Genomic DNA, 26,032 nt, shown 5'->3' with positions numbered 1-26,032 from the left:
AAAATAACCCTCTGGCTGCTTTAATGCTTTGAAAAGAGGTCCTTCATTAGTGCTAGGCAAAGCACTTCTTTTGAATGCTTTGCATAGCCCCAATGAGTGGATTTCTGTGTGGTATAAAAGTGGATTTTCACAGCTATCCTGGGTGTCATGCGCTGTACTGGAAAAAAAATTGTTCATCATGTTTGTCACCCTTGGCTGCAGGATGTGCCTGTTTTCCCCTGTGCACACCTGGATCTCGTGGCAAAGCTATCATGCATGATGCAACAAGGGTTTTGCTTACCAGCTGCCTCATTACAGAGCTTGTCCCTAATTACGGATGAAAGAGCACGAATGGCCAAGTCCATCCAGCTGGCTTCTGTGCCTAAGGGAAAATTGGATCCTGGATCTCTTTCTTCCTAGCACAGCACCTTAATGCTACATCACACTGGTTTTCTGGGTTGTGCTAGAAGGGAATGGATTCTAATCCTACTACAACCCAGTAACTAGCTTGAAAAAAGTTCATGACCCAGACTTAAACATTTAAAAAAGATTTTTAATATGGGTGTCATGATTAAAATCAGAAGCAACAGCCGTTGATTAAAATAAGAAACACACAATATAAGCATTTCAAAAAAACCATTTTAATGTTTCAGTTCCAACAATTACATTTCAGGAGCTGCAATCTTACGACTGGTTCAAAAATATAAAAATGTGTATGCTACATAATATTGCCGCTGCGAGTGATTCTCTCAGAATAAATCAGTTTACTCGGTTTCTGCATTTGAACTTGCCAGAGCTAGCTCTGAATAAATGAAAAAAAAAATTATTTGAATTTGAAAAGGAAAGAAAAGCTGGAAGAGAGCCCTGGATGTTATTTATAAGAAAAAAAATATTTTTTTAAAAAATGAAAGAAAAGCTCAGGTTCATGATTTGCTGAACACTTTTCATTCGACTGAAGTTCCAGTGCAAACACTTTTTTTGGCCCAGTTCTACCACAGTGATAAGCAGAGAAACAGAAATGTTAAAATTCCACGCTTAAGACAATGATAGAATTGTGGGCAAATAATATGTTACTTCATAGCACTTAGGTTTAGAACAAGCAAAACGTCTATTAAAAAACCTGACAATAATGCTTTGGAACCGTAAAGGCCATTTAGAAAAAATCCTTATTCATGATGTGTACAGTAGTTCAGAAAAATCAACAAAAATTATGCTTTTCTTAAATATTCTGGACTCCATTTTCATCTTTTGCAGAGACACTTTTACAGATTTATAACTATAAAAGGAAGGAGCCTAATACAAAGAATTTATGGAAGTTCATTTTCATAAGAGAATTTAGTAAACCTTGAATTATCATTTCACTGGGCGGGAGATTAAACTTCCCATTTCCAGCAAGGGAAATAGGTATATCATTGAAATAGAGACTAGGTTCGTATCATATCTTATAAATGGGGAAAATATAGCTGGATTATCAAAACCCTTAGACGTCCTTAACAGTGCAATGAAAAATTTTTTTGTCCATTATGCATTATATTTATTTTAATGGCGAGAACGCTGTAGGAAGCAGGAGGTTGTTTTGCTGCGATTCCAGGAATTGAACGCTTTCTCGAACTAAAAGTAAATTACACAGGCAATTAAAAGGTTAATAGTGGCATATAATTTTTTTTTCAAAGAGAATTCCAAAGGGAAAGGGAAAAGACGAGAAATCTTTCACTTACCAGCTGCTACTAACCGAGGATCCTCGTGGGCATAATGTCTTCCAGCTGCCCGACTATCTGGGCTCTCATTCCACCAAAGCACGTGAACTACAGAGACAGAAAACTGCAACTCAATAAAAATATGAATTAAATAGGCAATGCATTTATTAAAATATGCTTTGCTTGAATAGTCTTCATTCGGAAAGCTAAATTGCAACTCAATAAAAATATGAATTAAACAGGCAATGCATTTATTAAAATATGCTTTGCTGAATAATCTTCGTTCGGAAAGCTATGCCTATCCCTCGTCATGGATAGTAGTCATTTATATTGGATATCAAAGAATTCCTTTCAATTCACACATCAATGGAATACCAGGTCAGGGCAAAAACACAGACTGTAAGCATCGTATATACAACAGCAATATGGTCCTCGTGTATCCAATAATTAAATTACTGGACCAAATTAATGAAATTATTAATGAAATTAAATTAATTAGATCTCTTGATTGAATGGATTAAATTATTAAATGTTTAAATCATAATTATTAGTTATGGTGATAAATCAATGAACAGAGTCCAATTATTCTTGTCAAATAAGAGAACCTGCAAGTTCTGTCTGAATTCCTATTTTAATCACCCAGTGCTCAAGTTCTAAGCATGGACTAAAACAGAATTTCTCTTAAGAAGCAAAGAAAGTGATTATTCTTCTCAGTGCTTTTTTTGTAAAAGAAAAAGGTGCCGGAACTCACACATGTCATACAACCCGCCTTGCCTACCCTACAAGGTTCCATCCAAAAAAGGTGCCAGAACTCCGTTCTGAGCGTTCTATGAGAAAAAAAGCCCTGATTCTTCTACCAAAGAGTAAAAGACGTTAGCCTGATCCCAGCGCAGTCACACAATTTTTGTTTGAATGACCATGGCGATTAGCAATGGAATTGCCAGTCCCAATTGTGGTCAGTAAACAAGGACTTCCTATAGTTTATTTCCCTTACATTTAAGATAAGATAAGATCATCTTTACTGTCCTTTTTTACTGTGGGCACAGCGGCACACATCAAAAATGAAATTTAGTTGCCTCTGAGTCAAGTCTGATTCTAGGCAGCTTTCTGAACATATACATTCAGACCTTTTGGCAACACTATGCCTTATTTGAAGGTATTTTTCAATTTTCCACATTAACCTTTAGCCCTGAGATTCCCTGGCAAGTCTCCCATCCCAAGTATAAATCACATTAAATTTTGCTTAGCTTCAAGCCCAGATAAGATCAGCCATGAATTGAAGGCTACGTTTCCTTAAAGTAAAGGTAAAGGTTCCCCCGCACATGAGTGCTAGTCGTTTCCGACTCTAGGGGCTGGTGCTCATCTCCGTTTCAAAGCCAAAGAGCTAGCGTTTGTCTGAGGACGTCTCCGTGGTATGTGGCCGGCATGACTAGATGCCAAAGGCGCACAGAACGCTGTTACCGTCCCACCGTAGTGGTCCCTATTTTTCTACTTGCATTTTTACGTGCTTTCGAACTGCTAGGTTGGCAGAAGCTGAGACGAGTAACAGGCGCTCACTCTGTTACGCGGCACTCGGGATTCGACCCGCCAAACTGCCGACCTTCTGATCGACAAGCTCAGCGTCCTAACCCACTGAGCCACTGTGTCCCTAGTTTCCTTACTTCTTACCTAAAAGGTAGTAGCCCAATATTGTACTGAAATCTGATAAGCAATTATACCTCGGTTGAGTAGTCCATATTCGGTATGGAAGACACCGATCAGCTTAGTGTATCCACTGTTTATGTGGGCTTTAATTGCAGCTTTAAAGGACTGTCCCCACACGGCTGGTCCACCAGGTTTCATTTGGAAGGTAACCAACTCATAGACTCCTGGGGTGGGGGAGTAGCAACACCACAAGAAAAAGATTTCAGAATTTGTAATGTCTTCTCAATATATATTATGTGCATATTTTGGAAATGAATACAGATTTTGTACAAGAATCTAATTCGGTACTGAGAATATTTGAAGTTTTCATTTTTGAATTTCTATTCCTTGCTATAATGGGGCAATTGAAAAATTATGAAAACATCAAATGTATTTAAACAAGAAACTAATATTGTTGGCAGAAATGCATGGAAATCTTAGTGCTATTATTATTTTTCAATTGAAACGGTACTTTTCGACTTCAACTTCCCATTTGTCCACTTAGGAATTCTAACATCAGAGAGAACCTCTATAGATTGCTCCACAATTTCAAGCTGTGTGGACTTCAATCCCCAGAATTCCCCACACAGATTAAAGTGGGTGAGATTTAAAACGCACTCTAACATGTGCTTATGTGTATACATTGTACTTGCCAGAGGCACAAATGCTTATTTTTTTCTTTCATGAACTGAAATGATAATTTTAAGCTGCACAATACTTAACAGTAGTGCTAAGCACACACCTTCAGTAGCTGGGCTTCTAAAGATTTAGATTTTCAAAAGGAACCACAATTACTATAATTTAAAAAGCCACTGGGTAAGTGACTTTCAGCACAAAGTTCACCCACTACATGACAGAACCGCACTCGAGAAAAACCAGCCAGTCTACTCATTTAAAAATGCCAAAAGACCCAGTGTCTCAATTAAGTGAACATTCAGTGTACCATCTTTTTCAGAGCTGCCAAGTTCACACCAGGGGACCAGGTAAGTAATCTCATTCTCTTGTTTGTCCAACAAGGGCAGCATGTAAGAGATGTATTTTTCCTGCCACTCCTGATCTTTGGTTAATGCTGTACGGACAGCGGCCCTTTGTGCAAAGCTCTCTACAAACAAGGAAAGATACAGTAAATTTAAGACATCCGCATTTAGCCATCTAGTTCATCATTTAACTGGCAAGTTTTAACTGCCCTGTAAACCGCCCTGAGTCCTACGGGAATAGGGCGGTATACAAATCCAATAAAATAAATAAATAAATAAATTTATGTTTTTCATAATGACTCTTTCATAATCATTACTTCTTGTTCATCTAAAGTCAGCCATTTGTTTTAGTTTTCAGATTGAATAAAAGCCATTATCTGTTATGTTCCCATGACAGATTTATCCAGGGTTTTTGTTTTCTACATTCATTCTTGCTTGGAACCTAACGCTGTTTTAAATTTTTTTTAAAAGGAACATAATATGTTCAGTTATTTACAACTAACTGACGATATATTAGCATCTTGCCTCTCTTTTGTGATTCTCTGTGTATTTTCCTTAACATCTAATAAAAACATGCCAAAACAAGAAAACAAAATGCACCTTTGGTAAAGTCTTGTGCTTCTGATTGAATTCTCAAAAAAATAAAAATAAATCTGAATCAATCTCACCAGTTTGACTCCGACAATAGTCAGAGGTATGCTGGGGTATTTGACCTTGTGAGATCTACCATGGACATGCATCTTATTTCAGACAAGGTTGACTCTGCTGCTGCTGCTGTTGTTGCTTTGCAACAGAATCAGAGTATTGCCCATTGGCTTCTTCTGGTTTTTTTTTAACTTCCCAGTGTAGCCCACCACTACCCTGGCATTCTCTAGTGGTCTCCCTTGCTTAGCTTCTCAGACCAGGCAAGGCCAAGATGGGCACTGTGGCCTGCTGAGCCAAGCAAGCACACTAAGAACTGAACAAGAGAGTAGTTAATAAAGGCCTTAAGATCCCAAGTTTTAATTTCAAATTCTAATTAGAAGATTATAGGCAGAGTACTGTAACACCATGTTTACAACCAGGGAGCCATTCCCATTCTAACCAGCTGGATATTCCTACCTTATCATTTTAAGAGAACAGCTCCTTCACCAATTCACCTGGGAACCATGAATAAGAGATGGGAAAAGTCTTCATCTTAAAATCTGAGAAAAATATTTAATTCAGTCCAGTTGCGGAAATCTCTATACCCTTATCCTAGACCAGCGTTTCTCAATCTTGGCAAGTTGAAACTGTGTGGACTTCAACTCCCAATGTTTCCCAGTCAGCTGGCTGGCTGGGGAATTCTGGGAGTTGAAGTCCACACAGATTAAACTTTCCAAGGTTGAGAAACACTGTCCCAGATATATTTCAATAAACGTTGCTATAGAAAATATGGAAGAAATCCACTTTCTGCAAAGATGGAACAGTCAAGAACCTGACATTAATCTTACTATCTAGATTATTTTCCCTCTTTTGAATTCAGTATACCCCTGAATTCTTCACCCTTAATCAAAATGTAACTCCTTAGTTAATTTACAATTCTAATGAATGCATACTCTCCCACTCTATTTTCAGACCACCAACAATACCATTTCTTAGACTAAAAATAGAATACAGGAGACTTGTTCTTCGTTTGGGAGTTTACGATTCTGTAAGAGAGCAGTCTGTGCTGCTCAGAGAATCAGAGAATAGAAAAGTTGCAACAAGGAAGGGGCTGATGGGGCTTGAAGGCTATTTACAAAATTGAGTGAGCCTTATAGCATTCCCCGTAATTTTGAAGCTATACTGATTCCAAACGTATATGCACGTTCTGACAGAAAAGTTTATTTTGTCAATTTTAAACCAACTAAATTGTGAAGTAACAGCCTTTTATTGGACTGCAATAAAACTAGCCAGGAACTGGCAGTTGTTAAATGAAACGTTAGCTCTTGAGAGATGCTGCTTGCTTTCTTAACAGTTTCTAAGATTTCTTATTTAAACCGCACTGGCGGTAACAGGAGTTTCTGCAGTGAATCTTTTCATACTGGTTGAATAATCTGAAGACATCCCATATCCCATGGGAAGCCAGAATAATAATCTTATTACTTAATCCATCACATAATAAGTACTATAATACACCTATGGAAATATCTTACTCCTCCCTCCCTCCCACCCAAGGCAAGTCACTCTCTTAGCCTTTCAAAAGAGCACCCTTACCCGGCTCCAACTGACATGGGCAGTGGTGGGATTCAAATATGTGAACAACCGGTTCTCTGGGTGGATGCCACTTCCAGAAGTCCATTCTGGGCCTGGGCAACAAAAAAATTAGCTAACAGTTCTGCCGAAGTGGTGCGAACCAGCTGAATCCCACCACTGGACACGGGAGTCATGCAATCCTGGGGGTGGTTGGTGGATTGAAGATGGTCCCTCTGCCTTTTAACTTTGCAATTGTTCTTTTTAACTCTGTCATTCTGCTTTCTAACTTTGCATTAACTGTGACTTTTGATAAGTTTTTAGCATTTTATTTGTAAACCACCCAGAGGCACAGGAATGTGACGAGCAGTACAGAAGTTTGATAAATAACGTAAAACACTGCATACGGTACCGTATTTCCAAATGTGGAAAACTTTATTCAGTCCCCCAAATTCTAGAGTCCAGTATCCAACCATTGGGGAATGAACTGTGCGAAGGTGAATGTTTTGACTGGTGAGGTCCAGAAAATCTTTCATCTTGTTTGGCTTAACTGTGTAAGTACGAAACTCATAGAATGTCCCATCGGTCTGTCGAGGCCCTGTGGCAAAAGATGCAGCCTGAAAATAAATAACAGAAACACACATAAATGCTAATAGTAATGAATTACTTATTTATTCAGATAAATATGAACAAATGCAAATAAACTGCAATATATTTTTCTTTCACATTTGCAGTGTGATGTGAAAAAGTAAGAGAAAGACTACCGCAAGTCTTCTACAATTATGGTCTCACAAAGTAGTGAATCTAAAATTAAACCCATTTTGAGGTGAAAGACTAGGGAAAGCAGGATTATTATGCTAACAATAGTGGCCAGAATTCCCAACTCAAGGCACATTCAATTTTTAGTATAAAAGAATCAGCTAAACTATGAAAATCACAGTCATCAGATGTGGCAATGGTCACCAATGAATGGGTCAAAATGGTTTAAAAGGAAACAAACATTCACAGGGTTTAGCATCATCAATGGAGAGTAGTGTTAATGGTTACATGCTGAATACAAGTAGGATACAGAGTAACAGAAGCGGAGAAGAGCCTCTTGTGCTACTATACATTCTTGGCTATCTGGATCTGAATGGCTATTGGGTGGCGCAAATTGCTGGATTAGTTGAGACTATGGTGTTTTTTTATTATTATGTTCTTAGAACACCTTATTCTCTGGCTACCATTTTGACCCTTCTATAAAACTGCTAAATTCAATTTTTTGTACAAATGTGTCCTGGATTCAAACATTGCACCAGGCCAAAATGCAGTACGTTCCATTTTTGTTACTGCAATGGGCAAAAAAATAGCCACTGTAGTTGATCCACCATAGCTTTGCACAATTACAAACCCTGCCAATAATTTCAGCAAGCCGTGGTTTTATAGGACTTTGTACAAGCCTGGAATTTTAGAACTGCACTTTGGCCTTTTTTTAATCTTACAGTCATGGTTGCTATACAAGTACCAGACAGGCCATAGCAGTGGTATCACTAAACTTGATTTATTTTGCAATTAAATAAAATCTACAGAGCAATAAGGTCATCTTTACTCTCTAAACATTCGTCTTGTCTTTGTTTAAACTGGTAGTATTGCACTAGGAATTACTCAATGCAAAGCACTGATTACTCCACCTGATCCAAAGAAAGATAGAAAAAGCAAACAATGAGAGTGATATGGTATTAATTTCAGTGTCTAGATAACACTACAAAAGTGGGAGCTGGATTATTCACTAATTCCTTTTGATCCTCAAGTATGCAATCACTGCTCTTTAACAATTGAAAACATTTTAATCACATCACATTAGCTTCATTGCTGTATTTTTCCTTCTCAAAAGTTGCTGGCAACTGAATATTACAGGAGAGATATAGGGCCTTTGGAGCAAAAGGAGCAATAAAAGAGCTAGTGAATTTGGACTGCAACATGTGAAATAATCACAAGATGGCAGAACAGAGATGAATTTGTATCTTATACGCTACCATCTGGTGGTCATCTTGATTTTGCAGCACAAATTGAGTAGCCCTCTTGTTAGAACAAGCCTTCCAACTATGCTGAATTATTCATCCAATGGTTTCATCACAGCCACAATGTCAAAATTCAAGATTTCACTTTGCATATCAAATGTGGCACTTCTGGAAAAAAATGTTTTGTGTTAAGCCAGCCAAACGCCCCAGTTATATAAAAAAGCAGTTTTAGAACAATGCATATATTTTTATTCAACCAAGCTCAGAAAAAACAGGGAAATTTAATAAAGATTATGGAGCTGAACTGGGGTGTCAAACTGCCGGCCCGGGGGCCAGAGCATCATGGAAAAACCACGCCCATCCCATTTTTGGCAATGGGAAAAAGTTCCGATACGTCGCGGGACGTCACGTGACATTGCGAGTTTGTAGAATACACAGCAGTTTAAATCAGTTTAAATCTGCATACATCTGCAAAAATTACTGGATGGCCTTTGGCTTTTTTGTTAGTTAACAGATTATTTGAAGATAAAAGTACAAAAGGCAGTTATAATGCAATTAATGATGCATCCACAAATGAGGAACAGAACAAAATACTAGAATACAAGCTGCAGAAGGAGGAGGGGAAAATGCATGTTTTATTTTTTTTAAGACATAAAAACAAATCAGTGTGGGAGTTTGAATGCATACATTTACAGCTAGATCAGCCCTACATTGGTTCTACAATAGAAACGTCTGTTTAGTGTAGTAGTTAAGGTGCTGGCCTAGAAACCAGGAGACTACGAGCACTAGTTATGCTTTAGGCATGAAAGCCAGCTGGCTCACTCTCTTTCACTCCAATCCACCTCACAAGGTTATTGTCATAGTAAAAATAAGAGGAAGGAGTATGATGTATGTTTGCTGCCTTCAATTACTTATAAAGCAATAGGCAGATAAAAAAAAATATCAAATGTCATCTAGTGTGCATTAGCACTCATTCCTTCACAAATAAGGATTCTTTTGATACCAACACAGCAAATGTTAAAGAACATTTAAGGCTCCATAGTTAATAGTTTTACAGAGAAAGTGGATTTAGCTGTCTTGCACAGGGAGAGGATTCCCATCCTCTGATCCGCATCTGCCTACTCTAAACACAGGGAAAGAGGCTCTATAGTTGTCCCATCACTTTGTTCATTTCAACACTGGTTTTCTAACCATCAGCCCAAACCTGCATTTAGGAGGACACGGGAGATGGTGGCTCAGAATGAATAAAGAGGAAGACGGTAGAATAAACGACAATATCTTTGGACAGGCAACAAAGGAGAATAGGGAGGGGGTGCATGTCCTGCTAACCTACTACATTGGGCACAATCATTTAACTTTAAATCTTGTATCCCGTATTCTTATTTTTATTGCCCTGTACGCCGCCCTGAGTCCTTCGGGAGAAGGGCGGTATATAAATCAAATAAATAAATAAATAAATAAATAAATAAATAAATAAATAAATAAACAAACAAACAAACAAACAAATAAATAAATAAATAAATAATTTTGGGGAAAGTCCTCTTTTCTCCAGTGGCGTTTTGTTTCCTTAACTGCCAACACTTCGTTCAAACGCTAGAAAAGGCAAGTCGAGCCAGAGGTGGCTTGATCCGCATACTTTCTTCAAAGACTTTTTTTTTTCCCCCGACCCAACCCAAACTCAAATCCAAGGGGTTTTTCCAAGTCCTTTTGTCTCCAATAGAACAATTCCTTCCGGCCGACTTTTTCCTCCTAGCTTCCTCGGCTCTTTGGTCTTCTCCCTCCCCGCTCCTTTTCTCCCGTCGTTTTACAGCAAGCGGCAAAGATTAAACCAGGGGTCTTCAAACTTGGCCCTTTTATGACTTGTGGACTTCAACTCCCAGAATTCCTCAGCCAGCAAAGCTGGCTGAGGAATTCTGGGAGTTGAAGTCCACAAGTCATAAAAGGGCCAAGTTTGAAGACCCCTGGATTAAACGGAAGGCGGCTGCGGCGCCATTGCGGAGCATCTCTTGCAGGGAGGGCCCCACCTGTTGGACGCCTGCCTGCCCAACAGTTCCGCACTGCACACAGGAACTGCGAAGCTCTGTCCTCCACCCCAGCGTCTTCCTCCGTTCCCTCCTTTTACCTGAGCGCTGACCGCTCGCGCCGCTGCCCCGACTCCTCTGAGGACTGCCCGGGTGCCCTGCATGGTCTCTTAACAATCGCCCGGGCGCCGGAAAGGCAGCAGCGCCGCAACAGCCAAGGGACGGAGCCCAGCTGAAGGGCGGTAAACGGCACTTCCTACTGCCGTCTGACCCGCCCGCCGCCGCCGCATCCAGGCAAAGCATTGGCCGAGGAGAAACTCGTGGCCGCCTCCTCAGCAAGCCTGGATGGGCCGCGCCGCCTCTTCCCAACCCCTTTCCGCCACGACACGTGTGTGTGTGTGCATGTGTGTGCGCGCGCGCGGAGACACGCGGAAGTCTTACCTCTTAGCTGAAGATGTGGTTAAATTGCAACTCTCGGCATCCTTCATCCTCGGCCAGGATTGCTGGAGCCGATAGATCAGGGGTCTTCAAACTTGGCCCTTGTATTTGTGGACTTCAACTCCCAGAATTCCTCAGCCAGAGTGCCTGGCTGAGGAATTCTGGGAGTTGAAGTCCACGAGTCATAAAAGGGCCAAGTTTGAAGACTCCTGCGATAGATGGTAATCCCGCCACTCTTGGGGGGGTTTCCTTGGACTTTGTTCAAACGTTTCCCCGCGAAACTCCAGGGGAGACGCTTGAGCGCGCGTGAAGGGTCGTTTTGCGAAGGGAATCCCATGTCACGCGCGGGGGAGGGGGCGTTTGCAATGGGATTTCTCGTTTCTCAGCTCCAGAATTATTAGTTCCGGCATTATGTGCTCATTAGACCGTATAAATTCCTCAACTAAAACTTTTCCCTGGAGCTTCCGGTAGGACTATCACAAAGAGTGGTAGAAATGCCTATTTTGTGAAAACCGTGCGTATTGCCTGCTCTCTCTTAAGGAACTGAAAACTGGAATTTTACTATTGCCAGGAGGGGCGTTAAGCTATAGGCTGTATGGCCCAGACGTTACAGCAGGGGTCTTCAAACTTGGCCCTTTTATGACTTGTGGACTTCAACTCCCAGAATTCCTCAGCCAGTGTGCATGGCTAAAGAATTCTGGGAGTTGAAGTCCACAAGTCATAAAAGGGCCAAGTTTGAAGACCCCTACGTTACAGTATAACAGGGCTTTTTTTCTCATTGAACGCTCAGAACAGAGTTCCGGCACCTTTTTTGGATGGAACCTTGTAGGGTAGGCAAGGCGGGTTGTATGACATGTGTGAGTTCCGGCACCTTTTTCTTTTACAAAAAAAGCACTGCAGTACAAAGATCAAATCGTGAAAAGGTGAATCCACAATTCCGGTGCCAGCGGTTTCCAGGGGCTGTTGTTACCTATACAGCAGCACAGAGCAAATCGCCCTGTGTTTACACGTTCAGACTAAGGCAAAATGAAGGAAACGGCTTCAAAGGGTGACATGCTTTGTTTTGGTCCGTCTGGCAGCCTTTTCATACTGGACGTCCTTCAGATGTGGTGGACTTAAAATTTGGAAGAATTGGAACTGTCCCAACTCGTCTGAACAGAACCAGGAGCCCCATCAGATGCAGAATTAAAAGCCACAATTTTTCCATGCCTTAGCTTTATGTTTTCAAACTTTTGGAACTGCAGAATCAAAGACTGATTGAGTTAAAACATTAAGAGGAAGGTGAATGAAAATGAAGTGGCTTCAGTTGTAGCCCTTTCTCAAGTTTACAGAGTGTTATTTCTAATATGTAAAGCAGGTGTGTAGTCTAGGCTGACATATCCATTTAGATAAAAGTGCCATACGTTTAGTCTCACAAAAGTACATATAATAGTAAAGATGACTGGAAGAATCAAGTTTAATTTTCAACCAAAGATATAAGAATTAGAATTAGTTCTGGGATGTATGAAACTTAACAAATGTAAAATATTTTATGTAATCAGTGAAAATATGCAATATTTCAAAATTTTGCAATGTGTTCATGGATTTTTTTTTAGATTGAAGAACATCATATCCTTTAGATTGTAAAGATGGCATATAGAATCTACAATATGCCACTTAAGATGCCTTACAAGATATGTAACAGGCAGAATGAGTGGAACTGCTAAGGGGCAGGACAGGAAATGACAGAATTGCATACACACAATCCAGAAAATCTATTTAATTTTGCATTTAATAATCTCAATCATAGTGCAATAATAAATACCATAAAAAGTTCAGATCCATCACCAAATATACAAGAATAAATAAATACATTTCAGCTGTAATAAGTGAAACTTCCTTCTTTGATCTCACTGCAATCTATACATTAATCATGAGCATTTCCTGATCAAATAACATCGTGACATCAACTTTTTATTACTCATAGGTCTGAGCAGTTTTAGATTATTATACTTTATAATTAGTTTGTTTTTAGTTTTATTTGTAAGTTAAGATATTTAAATATAAGTGTAATACCAGAAGGAAAATATTAATTCAGACATATCCCCTATTTTTTTATTCTGAGCGCTAAACATTTAAGTGCTGATATTCTATACTAAGTCATTACTTATCCATATAATTTGAATCTATTTTTATGCAGATGATTAGAAAAGTATCTATTTGAGAGGGATAACATGGGTTTCCACACATAATGACTGTTATTCAAAACTACCCTCAATCTGCCTTTATAGATAAAAATGCCAGATGAGGGTTGCAGACAATGACTTTTATGTGCTATCATTCAACTGGAATAAAGCTACTTCAGAGGTGAAAATGATGCAGGAATCAGAAGCATGTTTTTCTGGGTTTCCAAGAACTGAACATTCGCCCGAACTGAAAATAAGAATTAAAATACACTCTCTCAAACTTTTAAAAAAGCATTGATAGACATTCCAAGATACACAGTAATATCTTACCAGCTGCTACCACTCTGGCATCTTCATGGGCCATATGCCTTCCAGTTGCCCGGATATCTGGGTTCTCAAACCACCAAAGTACATGAACTGTGAAAGTAAAGCAAGAACATAGTACTAGCACAAGGTGTACATATAAATCGATAGGACAAATTATGATATTCAAATTCCAATGTCTGCAAACATTTTTCTGCCTCTAAGACCTTCTCTGTACAATTCTATAAAAGACCCAGCTAGTCATAGAGGTGAGTAAGGAAAATTAAGTATATCAGTTATGATACAGAGGCACGGTATTGCTCTAGAGCGGGAATGTCCAACCTTGGCAACTTTAAGACTGACCGGAGAATTCTGGGAGTTGAAGTTCACAGGTTGCAAAGTTGCAAAGATGGACACCCCTGCTCTAAAGTTAAATAACTGTATTCCATGTTCTGCATATTAAAATTTTAGGTATAGTCCTGGCATTCCCCCCCACCAAAAAAAAAGTGGGTAAACTTTTTCCAAAACTTCAGAAAGCCATTGTCAGTTAGCATAGATATGACATAGATGAAACAACTGTCTGGCTCATTGTAAGGCAACTGTCCTAAAGATTTTTCTCCAAATATTTAGATATTCTTAGGATGCTAGAAGTGTGGATCCTGCTTTCAATAGTACAATGATAACTGATGCATAGCTATTTGCTTTAAACAGAACTTGTTTGAAGGGCAAAACAAAAATAACTTTCAAAAGGTCTTATCTTTTCATCATTTTAGCCATTATCTATCCACTGCAGGATGAAGGCCTCTTCTGCCTGTTTCCAACCAAGATGTGTGTATTAGCATGTGCAAGAAATAGACCCTAATCTGCCATGCTGGTTCAGTGTGGGTTAGCAGATGTGACTGGTGTTAGTCTGGGGCAGGGGTCAGCAACCTGAAACAGTGAAAGAGCCACTCGGAACCGGTTCCCTCACAAAAGGAAAAACTGGGAGCCGCAAAAAATGTGTGTGCATGCGCGTACATGTGCGCATGTGCAGAACAGGGTTTGACTGAAGAGTGGAGACAAGGCGAGATATGCACCTACCCTGCATATTTGAATTGATTGGTTGAACTTTTTTAGTCCCACTTTTTTTTGGGGGGGACTGCACATGGCAGAGGACTGGGAGCCGCAGGAGACGGCTGAAAGAGCCGCATGCGGTTCTGAGCCGCGGGTTGTAGACCTGTGGTCTGGAGTATCCATCATAGCTATTTGCCTTGGGAAATTCTGGTCCTATACATGTCTGATGACATAGCCCACAATTTCATTTACCCACACAAGCCCCTTCTCCTCGTCAAGGCTCCGATCCTAGAAGAAGTCTAGTATGACTAAATCTAGAACCACCTGACCCCTTCTTGTTCCTGTCCTATAGTTACAGATATTAACTGAGCACATGTGAAGTTATGGATCATAGGAATATTAAAAATATATATATGTTGGGGCATGATTTTGTATTGGAAATATAAAAAACATGAGCCTGTACCTGTATTAAGAAATCCATATTCTGTGTGGAAAAAGCCAATCAGTTTTGCATAGCCTTTACTAACATGTGCATCAATAGCTGCTTTGAATGATTTTCCCCATAAAGCTGGTCCACCTGGTTTCAGCTGATAAGTCACCAACTCATAAACCCCTGGGAGAAAATATCATTTTCAGGTTATTATAGACAGTGGGATAAAAACAAGCAGCTCATTTTTTACAGTGCATTATCTTCACCACTGATCTAAATTCAATTTCATTTTACTTTTTGCTTTAAATCTACGCATGCTTGGGTTTAAATTTACTTTTGGTCCATAATTCAGAATTACATTTGTTTAGGTATGCCCATCAGTCCAGATCCCATGCCTGTCTCAAACAGAAGAGATTTAAATATAATTTGTCCACTTTAAAAACGCCATTTTACCAATATATGAAATCATTTTAAGAGACAGCAATAGACATAGTAATTTCTCTCTCACACACATACACAAATATAAATAAGGACTAGAAAAATATGATACCTTTTAAAATGAGATTAAAAGAGTGAATATTTTGAAATATTGTTTTGGTTTCAGTCCATAGCTATGGAAAGTCACGCAAATATGATAATTCCCAATTTTGTTTCTCCCACTACCCCAGGGGTCGGCAACCTTAAATACCCAAAGAGCCACTTGGACCTGTTTCCCAGAGGAAAAAAAAATACTGGGAGACACAAAATGCGTGCATGTGCGCACGTGAGGGGGGAAACTTGACTGAGAGTTTAATTAAAAAGAAATAGAGGCTGCTGTGCATGAGTTCTCTCTCTCTTCTCTCTCTCCCCCCCTCTCTCCGATCGTCTGCTCACCTGGCAAGCTGGCTTCACGCTGTTCTCGGACAAGCTGACACACATTCTTACTGGGCTGGCTCTCCTGCCCTTGAGAGCTGCTGCTTCCTGCGGAGACGCAGCAAAGGCAGGAGCCCCGCCCAATAGGTTTGTCAGCTTCTCGGAGAACAGCGTGAGTTACACACACACGTGCACACATACAGAGAGAGAGAGAGAAAGAGAGAGAGAGAGAGAGAGAAGGGAAGCGCAAGTGACTCTCTCTGTCTCTGCAAACTGGGAGTCACAGGAGAAGGCTGAAAGAGCCGTATGCGGCTCCAGAGCCACGGGTTGCCAGCCCGTGCACTAGCCTATGATGTGTGTGTTGTTGTTTTTTGGCATATGTGTATCTTTATAAGCTGGTTAGAGCCAGGGTAAAAAACAATAAGTGAAAAAGGAAGGGAGCTGAAGCTTATTACCTCAGTTAAGATTTATGGGTTCCAGTAACATAACTAGGTGTGGTCTGGGTTCTTTTCTTGTCCTTGGGAGCCATTTTGGGGGTATCAAGTTAAACCGGAAGTGACAAAGCCTGTTGCAAGGAAGGAGTTTATTTCAGAAGCTGCTAGTCAGTGTGTTGCCATCTTGGCTCCCCTTATTCCTCAAGAAGAAACTAATGAATATTGTTAATCAGTTGCTCTCCATAATTCTAGCAAACCTCTGTCGATCCCAAACCTATCTTCCCCAGACCATTTCCTCAAACAATTTCTGAATTTCTGTGGAATTCAATTCACCGGCTTTGAAATCAGTACAACAGGTTAAGGAGCAAGAAAACAGACCTTCTTTTGGTGGAGTTCCCAATTCGCACCAGGGGACCATATAAGCAATTTCCATATGCTGCTTATCCAGAAGTGGAAGAATTGCTGCCAGTTTTTCCTGCCATTCTTTATCATTGACTACAGCCTTCCTTACAGCTGCTCTGTGTGCAAAATTATCTGTGAGACGAAAAAAGAGAGACTGAACTCCTACAGCCGTGCTATAATGGCTTCCAGGATAAAAGTACAAAACTATAGTGAAATAAACTTAATATTTTATAAGAAGTTTTAACTTAATATTGCTACTAGAGAACTTTCTCAAATGCAGCCTTGGAATATGTAGTCTGCCCCGTCCTATTTTCTCTTTGAGAACTTCCCATGCTGTTTTGCTGAGCCATGCCCTGTAGCATAATCCTAATACTTACGAAAATTGTGAATTAAGCTCCAAATGGTTTCAGCAAATGTCAGAAACTCCAGCTGTTGAAAGAGAAAGACCAGGGCCTTCTTTAGCAGCTACAGATTGTGAGCTCCGATGCCTCAGAATTCTCCAGAATTCTCCAATGGGAATGTCCATTGCCAACTTTTCTGACTGGCAGACAGTCTGATGTGTTTTGGCAAGCAGGACGATTACTCTGGCCTTTTTCTATTGCTTAGCTAAAATAGTGCTTCTAAACCGGCTTCATTAGCCCCAAAGGTCCTAACGAATCTCTTTTGGATGTTATTTGTAACCCTGTGATGGTATCCATATAACCTGGTAACAAACTTCATAGAAATAACTTTAAAAAGGCACATTCAACCTCTTTGAAACAACGCCATGCAATTCTTACCGTATTTCCAAATATGAAATGCTTTATTCATTGCTCCAAATTCAGCTGTCCAGAATCCAATCATCGGTGAGTGAACCATACGAATCTTAATAGATTTATTGACCAATTCAAGGAACTCCTTTGCCTTTCCTGGCTTAATGTCGTAAGTACGAAGTTCATAGATAGTGCCAACTTCCTGTCTGGGTCCCGTAGCAAAAGATGAACAAGCTTGAAACACATTTGCCTTTAAAGAGACAAAAGCATAAAAAAAATTAGGTGGAAATGATAGTTTCTGGATTTGTAATCATGCAATATATGATTTGATCAATAAGATACTACCTGGGAATTTTAGCAACTAAAATGTTAAAGCTTCATTCATGTTTAAGTTTTGCATTTTAACAATCCTTGACTTACAATCACAATTGAGCCCAAAATTTATGTTGCTAAGTGAGACATTTGTTATTTATTATTTATTATTATTTATTAATTCGGTTTATATACCGCCCTATTCCCGAAGGACTCAGAGCGGTTTACAGGGCAAAATTTAAAAACAATACAATATAAAATTAAAATAAAATAAAATTAAGTATAGACCCAAAAAGTTAAAATCACAATTTAAAATCATTAAAACCCCTCAGTCCAGGCCAGATAGCTCAAAGAGCCAGGTTTTTAGGTCCCGGCGAAATGAACGAAGGTCGGGGGCAGTCCGGAGTTCCGTTGGCAGTTGATTCCATAGGGTAGGCGCGGCCACAGAGAACGCCCTCCCCTTGGGGATCGCCCGTCGGCAATCCTTGACCGGCAGTACCCTGAGGCCCTCCCTATGGGAGTGCACAGGACGATGGGAAATTGACACTGGCAGCAGGTGCTCCCTCAGATAATCCGGGCCCATGTTAGGCGAGTTTTGCCTCATATTACAACCTTTCTTGCCACAGTTGTTAAATGAATCACTGCAGTTCTTCAGTTAGTAATATGGTTGTTAATTGAATCTGGCTTCTTTACTGACTTTGCTTGCCAGATGATCGCAAAAGGTGATTACATGACCCCAACTATATAAATATGAGTCAGCTCCATTTTGAATTTTGATCATATAACTGTGAGGATGCTGCAACACTTGTAAGTGTGAAAAACAGTCATAGGTCACTCTTTTCAGTACCACTGTTGAGGACTACCTGTAATTCACTGGGATCAAATACAAATTTCAGTGCTTTAGCACTTATTATGCCATTCATCTTGAAGATTTGTAGAAAAATCCAAGATAGAGAGGAAGTAAGAAAGAAAAAAAAACTGAGAAGGAGCTCATTCAGTTAATGATCTGTATCTTCCTAGACTCCCAAAATCCATTATAAAGGAGGTGTTATGCATGAAAAAATGCTCTGGAAGTTCACAAGGGGGATTTCTGTAATTCAATATCTGGTTAAGCAACTGCTTCTTGACACTGAAGTGCAGATGGCATTATGACAAGCATTTTCAGTAGTACACAAAAGCTCATAAAAAGATACAGAAGTTATGATGTCTAAGGAAAATTTGGTCTGTGAGTTACAATAGTACCTTCAATTGTTCCCAGAGAAGAAGACATTGCAAAGTCCGGACTTTCTTATACAAATGTATTCACAAAGTATCATACGCTTCCAAAAGTAGAGAGTGTTTCGGACTCTGTTCAAGTATCACATCTTTCATTAGAGTAACCTGTTTTTTCAAGCTTATGTCTAAATCTGGGGAAAAAAATATGCTGATGCTTTAACGAATGTTTTAAAGCTTGAAATCTCCAAAGCAGCTTTTAAAAACGTATTAAGAATCTTCAAAGGAATTCTTAAAGCACTTGTTGTTTTTTTCTCAGCTCACAGGAAGACTTGGAAAAAAAAAATCAGGCTGCTTTGACAAAAGTCAGACAGGTGACGCTGCTGTCCAACATCCGACACGCTCTTTCCAAATATTTTTTTTTCAAGCCCTAAGATGCATACAGAAAATGGCAGGCACACATCAATGAGCTCAGAATCAGAAACAATATGCAGAGGGTTTGTGTTTTCCAAGTCCTAATGGAAGTAACATATCATGCGTAAAATGACTCTAATGTAAGTTACAATTGTAAACATTTATCTAGAAAAAATATTGAAATAATTAAGATGTACCTATGAAATGGAGCAATTTGAATTTTTGGTAAAAGCAAATGTTTTTATCAACCAGATTCTGAATCAAACTGAGTCATGTTAAGAAAGTGATTATTCATGAAAAGACACTGAATTGGTTCACGTGATTAGTCCTTACATGGTTTATTGAATAAACCAATTGCCTGGGTTCACACATTATGTTGCAACCCCAATAGCCAGCCAGGAACTAATTAGAATTCAGAGACAATAAGCTAAAACCAGGATGAAATTCTGAAAAGTATTAGAGTATACCAAATTCTGAAAAGTATTAAAGAGTATACCAAAGAAAAACGTATGGCAATCCACATCTCATCAATATGCTGATGATACCCAGCTTTTCACCTCCACCCCGAACCAACCCAGTGATGCCCTCGATGTGATGTCCCGTTGCCTGGAAGCGGTACAGATTTGGATGGGAAAGAACAGGCTCCGGCTCAACCCGGCCAAGACTGAGTGGCTTTATATACCAACATCTCGTTTAGTCCAAGAGGTTCCATCTTTGATTATAGGAGATGTTACCTCCCGTTGATAGAGCACGCAAACTGGGCGTCCTCCTGGATTCACAACTCAGTTTTGAAGATCATATTGGAGTCGTGGCTAGGGGGGCATTTGCCCAGATTCGCCTGGTACACCAGTTGCGCCCCTTTCTGGACCGAGGTGCCCTACGTACAGTCACCCACGCACTCGTTACCTCCCGTATAGACTACTGCAATGCTCTCTCTACATGGGGCTGCCCTTGAAGACCACCCGGAGGCTTCAACTGGTGCAGAGTGCAGCTGCACGGGTAGTGATGGGAGCTCCCCGATACTCCCATATTACACCCCTCCTGCGTGAGCTGCATTGGCTACCGGTTGCCCTCCGGGTGAGATTTAAGGTGCTGGTACTTACCTTTAAAGCCCTACATGGCTTAGGCCCGGGATACTTGCAGGACCATCTGCTGCCGGGAACGAATTCCCATCGCCCAGTACGCTCACACAGAGAAGGCCTCCTCAGGGTACCATCAGCTAGGCAATGTCGGCTTGCGACCCCCAGGGGGAGGGCCTTCTCTGTGGGAGCGCCAGCCCTATGGAACCAGCTCCCCCCTGAGCTTCGAATGACCCAAGATCTCCGGTCCTTTCGCCGCGGCCTCAAAACACTCCTTTTCCACCTGGCTGACCTGGACTGACAGGGATTTTAATTATGTTTACAATTTTAACTCTAATCTTTAATTTATTTCAATTTTAAATTTTAATTTACTGTACAGAGACCTTTAATTTTTGTTGTTGTTAGCCGCCCTGAGTCCCTTGGGAGATAGTGCGGGATAGACCAGGAGTTGGTATACTCTCATAGGACTTTTAGGTCTCGGTGAGGTTCAAACTTGGTGGGGTCTTTTGCTACTTTTTTATACTAGAAGGGACAATGAGTATACACAATAGCCTCTGATGAAGCCTTGGTAGCACATGTAATCAGTGATTTAGTTCCAAATCAGTTGATCCTGGCCAGATTTTTTTTAGGAAAGGGATCCTAGTAAAAACATCTGGGGATGGTCTGGTGACATATCTAGTCAATATGTTGGGAATCCATATAATTAACCCTCTGATCATTATTTTTATGGGAAACATTGTTTCTAGTGTGCAGCTATTACTCCCCCATCTGGAAACAGGGATCAAATTAGAGAAACCATGCTGTCCTTTTTCTCTGAATTGTTACACCAAGTACATATTAAAGGCAGTATTTCTCAATCTTGGCAACTTGAAGATATGTAGACTTTAATTCCCAGAATTCCCCAGCCAGCAAGCTGGATGCAACACTGTTCAAGAGTGATGTATAAAGCCATGCTGTAATTCACAAAGCTTGCAAAGTAACTTTTTTCAGAGCATGCATAGGAAGAAATTTACAACACAAATATACTGAAGTTGACCAACACTGAGCTTCAGGGTTGAGTGACAGTGGTCTCTCTAGACAACAGACTTCCTGCTGTTTTGCCAGCAACTATGGCTGACATTTTCTTAAGAAATCTCTTGTCTAGACTCTAGAATAGATCATAGTCATTTTACCCCAAAACTCAAGACTGCCTTGCAACACAAAGCTTGCTAAATAAAACACATTTTGTCTCGGCTAACTAAATAACAGAGTGACTAGCTGAGAATTACTCAGCTATGTTATACGTGCAAAGGGTTAACGTGATTCCCAGCATTATCTCCTTGTCATGATGTTCCATGATGCCATTATATACATTACGGTATCCATAAACTATGGATTACAGACTATAATAGCTTGGTTAACCCAAATCAAACTATATTACAGTTTAACATTTTATGAAGTAAGACAATTATCAACAACTAACAAAATCAATACATTTCACATATCCTATAAACAGAAATTCTTTCTACATCAATTTACACTAGAATCTACATTTGCTTGATTTTATTTTATAAAGTATGCATGCATCCAATATTCTTTGGACTGGAGTGGCATAGAAGCCTGAATAAATAATAAATAACAATATTCAGGCTATACAGGGCAGAAAATATTGAGATTTGTGACGCTGTCTTTCAGGAATATTTTCTACCTTTACTAATTTTTCAACAGAAAAAGCACTGATTATCTTCCAAAGAAGTGCAAGATTTCTAACACAATTTAGAAACTACTACGCTAATCAATGACTAGAAGCACAGTGAAAGATGTGCATGTAAGCAGTCCATGGTAAAATATCATGATCTGTTTCATTTAGGAACCGACAGTGCATTTTTCATAGCATCACGCACCACTGCTCATCTCTGGCGTTAGTTCATAACATGCTTTCCAAGCCGTAACTTTCAAGCCCCAGACAGAAGCGCTGCATTTTTCTTGGGTAGCATTTCTTCAAAGATGCCTAGAAATTAATACACACATATATTTGAAATCTCACTTCAATCAAAAATCGTCCCATTTTCTCCTACATCTCTTCCACATTATGAAAGTCAAAATCTGATGTTGCAGAGATTTATTTTATTTTGATCCAGCATGTTTTTTTTAAAAACCACTGAACCATTGGCGCAGCTCAGCTTTAACTTCCATCATGTCAATAAAAATGTTCAGTCAGTTAAAAATGTTATGTGTAAGGAGAAATCACTAGAGATTCATAATAAATTACTAAGTAAACAAATACTCATAATCCTAAACAAAATTTGGACATTGGCATTAAGGCCTCTTCAGCAAAAGTTAAAAGTGATGCAGTTGGACCTCCCTACACACACAGCATATAGGAGGAATTTGTTTTTTCAACATAGCCTAAGCACAAAACATATTGAAAAATGCATTTGCAATGCAAAGTTCCTGAGTCATAACTCCTATTGTATCAAACCTCCAAGGCTACTAATGACAATGATATTTTATCGGAAACTGTCTTAAGACTGGTAAAATCCTCTGAAGAGAATTATGTTAGAAATGTACTACTAAAACTTGCCCATTTGTGCTGGAGAGAAAAGTGATCAAATGATGCTTTTTTAATAGCACGGGGAGAAACAGTATCATATGCCACTCTCAGGAGAAAAACTGATTCAGTAAAAATGGCCCATCCAGTGAAGGAGTGAAAATGGTATCAGATTTATACTGATAATTGGTTGCTAATTTACTTCTTCCAGAGTTTCCATATTTTGTTTTTCTCTCTTACCAGACCCTGTCCCTTTAACATTCACATAAGCTTATTTAACTTGCAAAAGTATTGATGGGAGAAGCATACACATTTGATTTGTTACACAACTCTTAAAAGCAGAGAACCCTTCAGAAAAATGCATCCAAACTGCCCCAATTCTCTTTACTGTCAGTTTCTACTTACACATTCTTAAGAGTTCATTTTCCAATTATCTTTCAATCAGCAAGCAGTTCATTCGCCACTGTTTCTGTCAAAGTGAGCTCGATTTTTGATGATTCTATGATATGCCCATTAATTTTCTTGGCAACAACACAGAAATGTGGTTTGGCTTTTTTCATACTGCCAAACTCACACACTGTTCTTTTAAAAAAACCATTTTAAACTGTGATACATTCATAGCAAATTTATTGATGAATGCTCAGTCCAAAACATGAATATTTGGGAAATACTCCTGATCAACTGAATATTTCAGACTTGGGACAAATGAAATGAAAGGATATTTGAGCTTCAGAAATGGAAGCAGATTGTAAAATTAAAATCTCCTTTCAAATGAGTTTGAATCTTAGTGACATCCTGGAGGCAGATAGACCGTTATGTAGAAATGTAAATAGAGGAAGGCAGAAAGGAAAGAATCAAGGGGACATGGTCGTATGAAGCCATATTATACCAAATACTATACTATACACGCAGTCCTTGACTTACGATCACAATTTGTGTTGCTAAGTGAGACAGTAGTTAAGTGAGTTTGCCCCATTTTATGACCTTTCTTGCCAAAGTTGTTAAGTGAATCACTGCAGCTATTAAGTTAGTGAAATGAACCTTTATTGTCAAAGTACAACTATGTGTACATTGAGATTAGCTGAGCCTCCCTTTGTGCCCCCACCCCCCCAACACACAGTGACAACAAACCCTCCATCTTACTACACCATGTGAACCAACTAGTAACGCGATTGTTAGGTGAATCTGGCTTCCCCATTGACTTTGCTTGTCAGAAGGTTGCAAAAGATGATTACCCTGCAACTGTCATAAATATGAGTCAGTTGCCAAGCATCTGAATTTTGATCACATGAAAATGGGGATCCTGCAATGGTCATAAATGTGAAAAATGGTCTTACGTCACTTTTTTCTGTTTTAAGTAGAGGATTACCTGTACTATGGAAGCTGTTTGCCACTGCCCTCTTCCAGGCTGAACATTTCTGAGATCATCCAAAATCCGCTAGGTGCTGCTACCTGCTTGCTAGGCAACCTGGGAAGGTGGGTGATGGTGGGGAGCTAGAAGCTTCGCATTTTGGGAGGAAGCCGGAGCAATAATAGGCAAAGGCAGGCAAAAGCACACCACTCGTCTCCGCGAAAGCGAAACACAGAGTTGCAGCTTTTATCTTCCTTCTAAGAGAGTCTTAACTGAATTCGCAATAAATCCCGGTCTGTTTTAAAGGCTGCATCGCAGGCCTTGTGTGCCGGCATCTTATCGCATCTTACCAACAGAGGGGGAGAGAGAGATAACCTTTACTGTCACTTTTCTTGATGTTGTGGGCACACTGGCTCACATTAAATATGAAATTGTTGCCTGCTCTCAAAAGTGTACACATACCTAAAACGCATATTGACATGCTATATACATACATATCGCCCTTATATATAAGTAAGGTAAAGGTTCCCCCGCACATGCGTGCTAGTCGTTTCCAACTCTAGGGGCCGGTGCTCATCTCCGTTTCAAAGCCGAAGAGCCAGCGCTTGTCCGAGGACGTCTCCGTGGTCATGTGGCCGGCATGACTAGACGCCAAAGGCGCACGGAACGCTGTTACCTTCCCACCCTAGTGGTCCCTATTTTTCTACTTGCATTTTTACATGCTTTCGAACTGCTAGGTTGGCAGAAGCTGGGACGAGTAACAGGCGCTCACTCTGCTATGCGGCACTCGACCTGCCAAACTGCCGACCTTCTGATCGACAAGCTCAGCGTCCTAACCCACTGAGCCACCACGTCCCATGCCCTTATATATAAATGCATATAAATATATCCATCACTGTCCATCACTGTCAGTCGGCGGGTGTGTGGGGCGGCGTGGGGTGAGGAGGGGTTGCGATCCCGCCCGCAGACCTCTCTTTCCAGCCCAGTCTGGAATAGCAGGTCCCATATGGAAAACGCGTATAACAAGGTCAAGCAGGCACCTAACGGTCCGCAGCCGGGCAGAAAGGGACAGGTGGGTTTCCCAGGGGATTTACCTGGGCTCGGAAAGGCTCTGCCGCTGCTGCTCTTCTGAGAAGGCGGCCAAGAAAGGAGGCCACGCGGAGACCCAACATGGCAAGGAAATCCGTCGGTGCCCAGAGCCCACGTTGAAGAACGAGAGGGCGCCACACTGCCCTTCCTCTTTCCTTACGGAAGCCCTAGGCGACCAAAAAAAAAAAAAAACAATCCTGGGCGGGCTGGCGCGGGAGGCGTATCGCGAGGCGACACCTCCGAGCGGAGGGAAACGCGCGTGCTTTGGTGTGGCGCCTTTGAGTCGCCCTTTCGCTTTGCTTTCACACACCCGAAATCTCTTGTAACACGCGTTGCTATATACTTGCCTACTGAGACGAATGGGCTTTTCTAAAATTCCGAGGTCCCCTCTCTCTGTTGTTCCCACTGCTGTTTTTTTTAAAGGGATCTCATCTAGTGTTGCTGCTTCAAAGCAGCAGAGTTCTTTAATACAGCGTTTCCCAACCTTAGGAACTTGAAGATGCGTGGACTTCAACGCTGGCTGGGGAATTCTGGGAGTTGAAGTCCACGCATCTTCAAGTTCCTAAGGTTGGAAAACGCTGCTTTAATAGCCCAGTTTTTCGAGTGATAGCAAGGCTAGGTTCACAGCGAGCTTCGGATAGGTGAGTTTTGGACGAGTGCATGGAG

The 26,032-nt window shown here is 40.4% G+C and overlaps 1 protein-coding gene across 1 annotated transcript; it reads right to left on the bottom strand.

Annotated features, from left to right (window-relative positions):
• Positions 1-600: 600 nt before the first annotated feature.
• On the bottom strand, positions 601-25,552 carry NIPSNAP3A (nipsnap homolog 3A). The gene is given in 14 exon segments (XM_083353481.1): positions 601-1,590; positions 1,698-1,784; positions 3,395-3,544; positions 4,303-4,461; positions 6,942-7,146; positions 10,652-10,720; positions 10,724-10,878; positions 12,219-12,226; positions 13,328-13,400; positions 13,484-13,570; positions 14,973-15,122; positions 16,604-16,759; positions 17,407-17,629; positions 25,372-25,552. Coding segments are annotated over 14 exon segments (1,677 nt in total). The 5' UTR covers positions 25,450-25,552; the 3' UTR covers positions 601-1,513.
• Positions 25,553-26,032: the final 480 nt, after the last annotated feature.

This window comes from Vipera ursinii (assembly GCF_947247035.1).
Source record: "Vipera ursinii genome assembly, chromosome: 2".
NCBI lineage: Eukaryota > Metazoa > Chordata > Lepidosauria > Squamata > Viperidae > Vipera > Vipera ursinii.
This window is presented reverse-complemented; position numbering and strand designations above follow the sequence as displayed.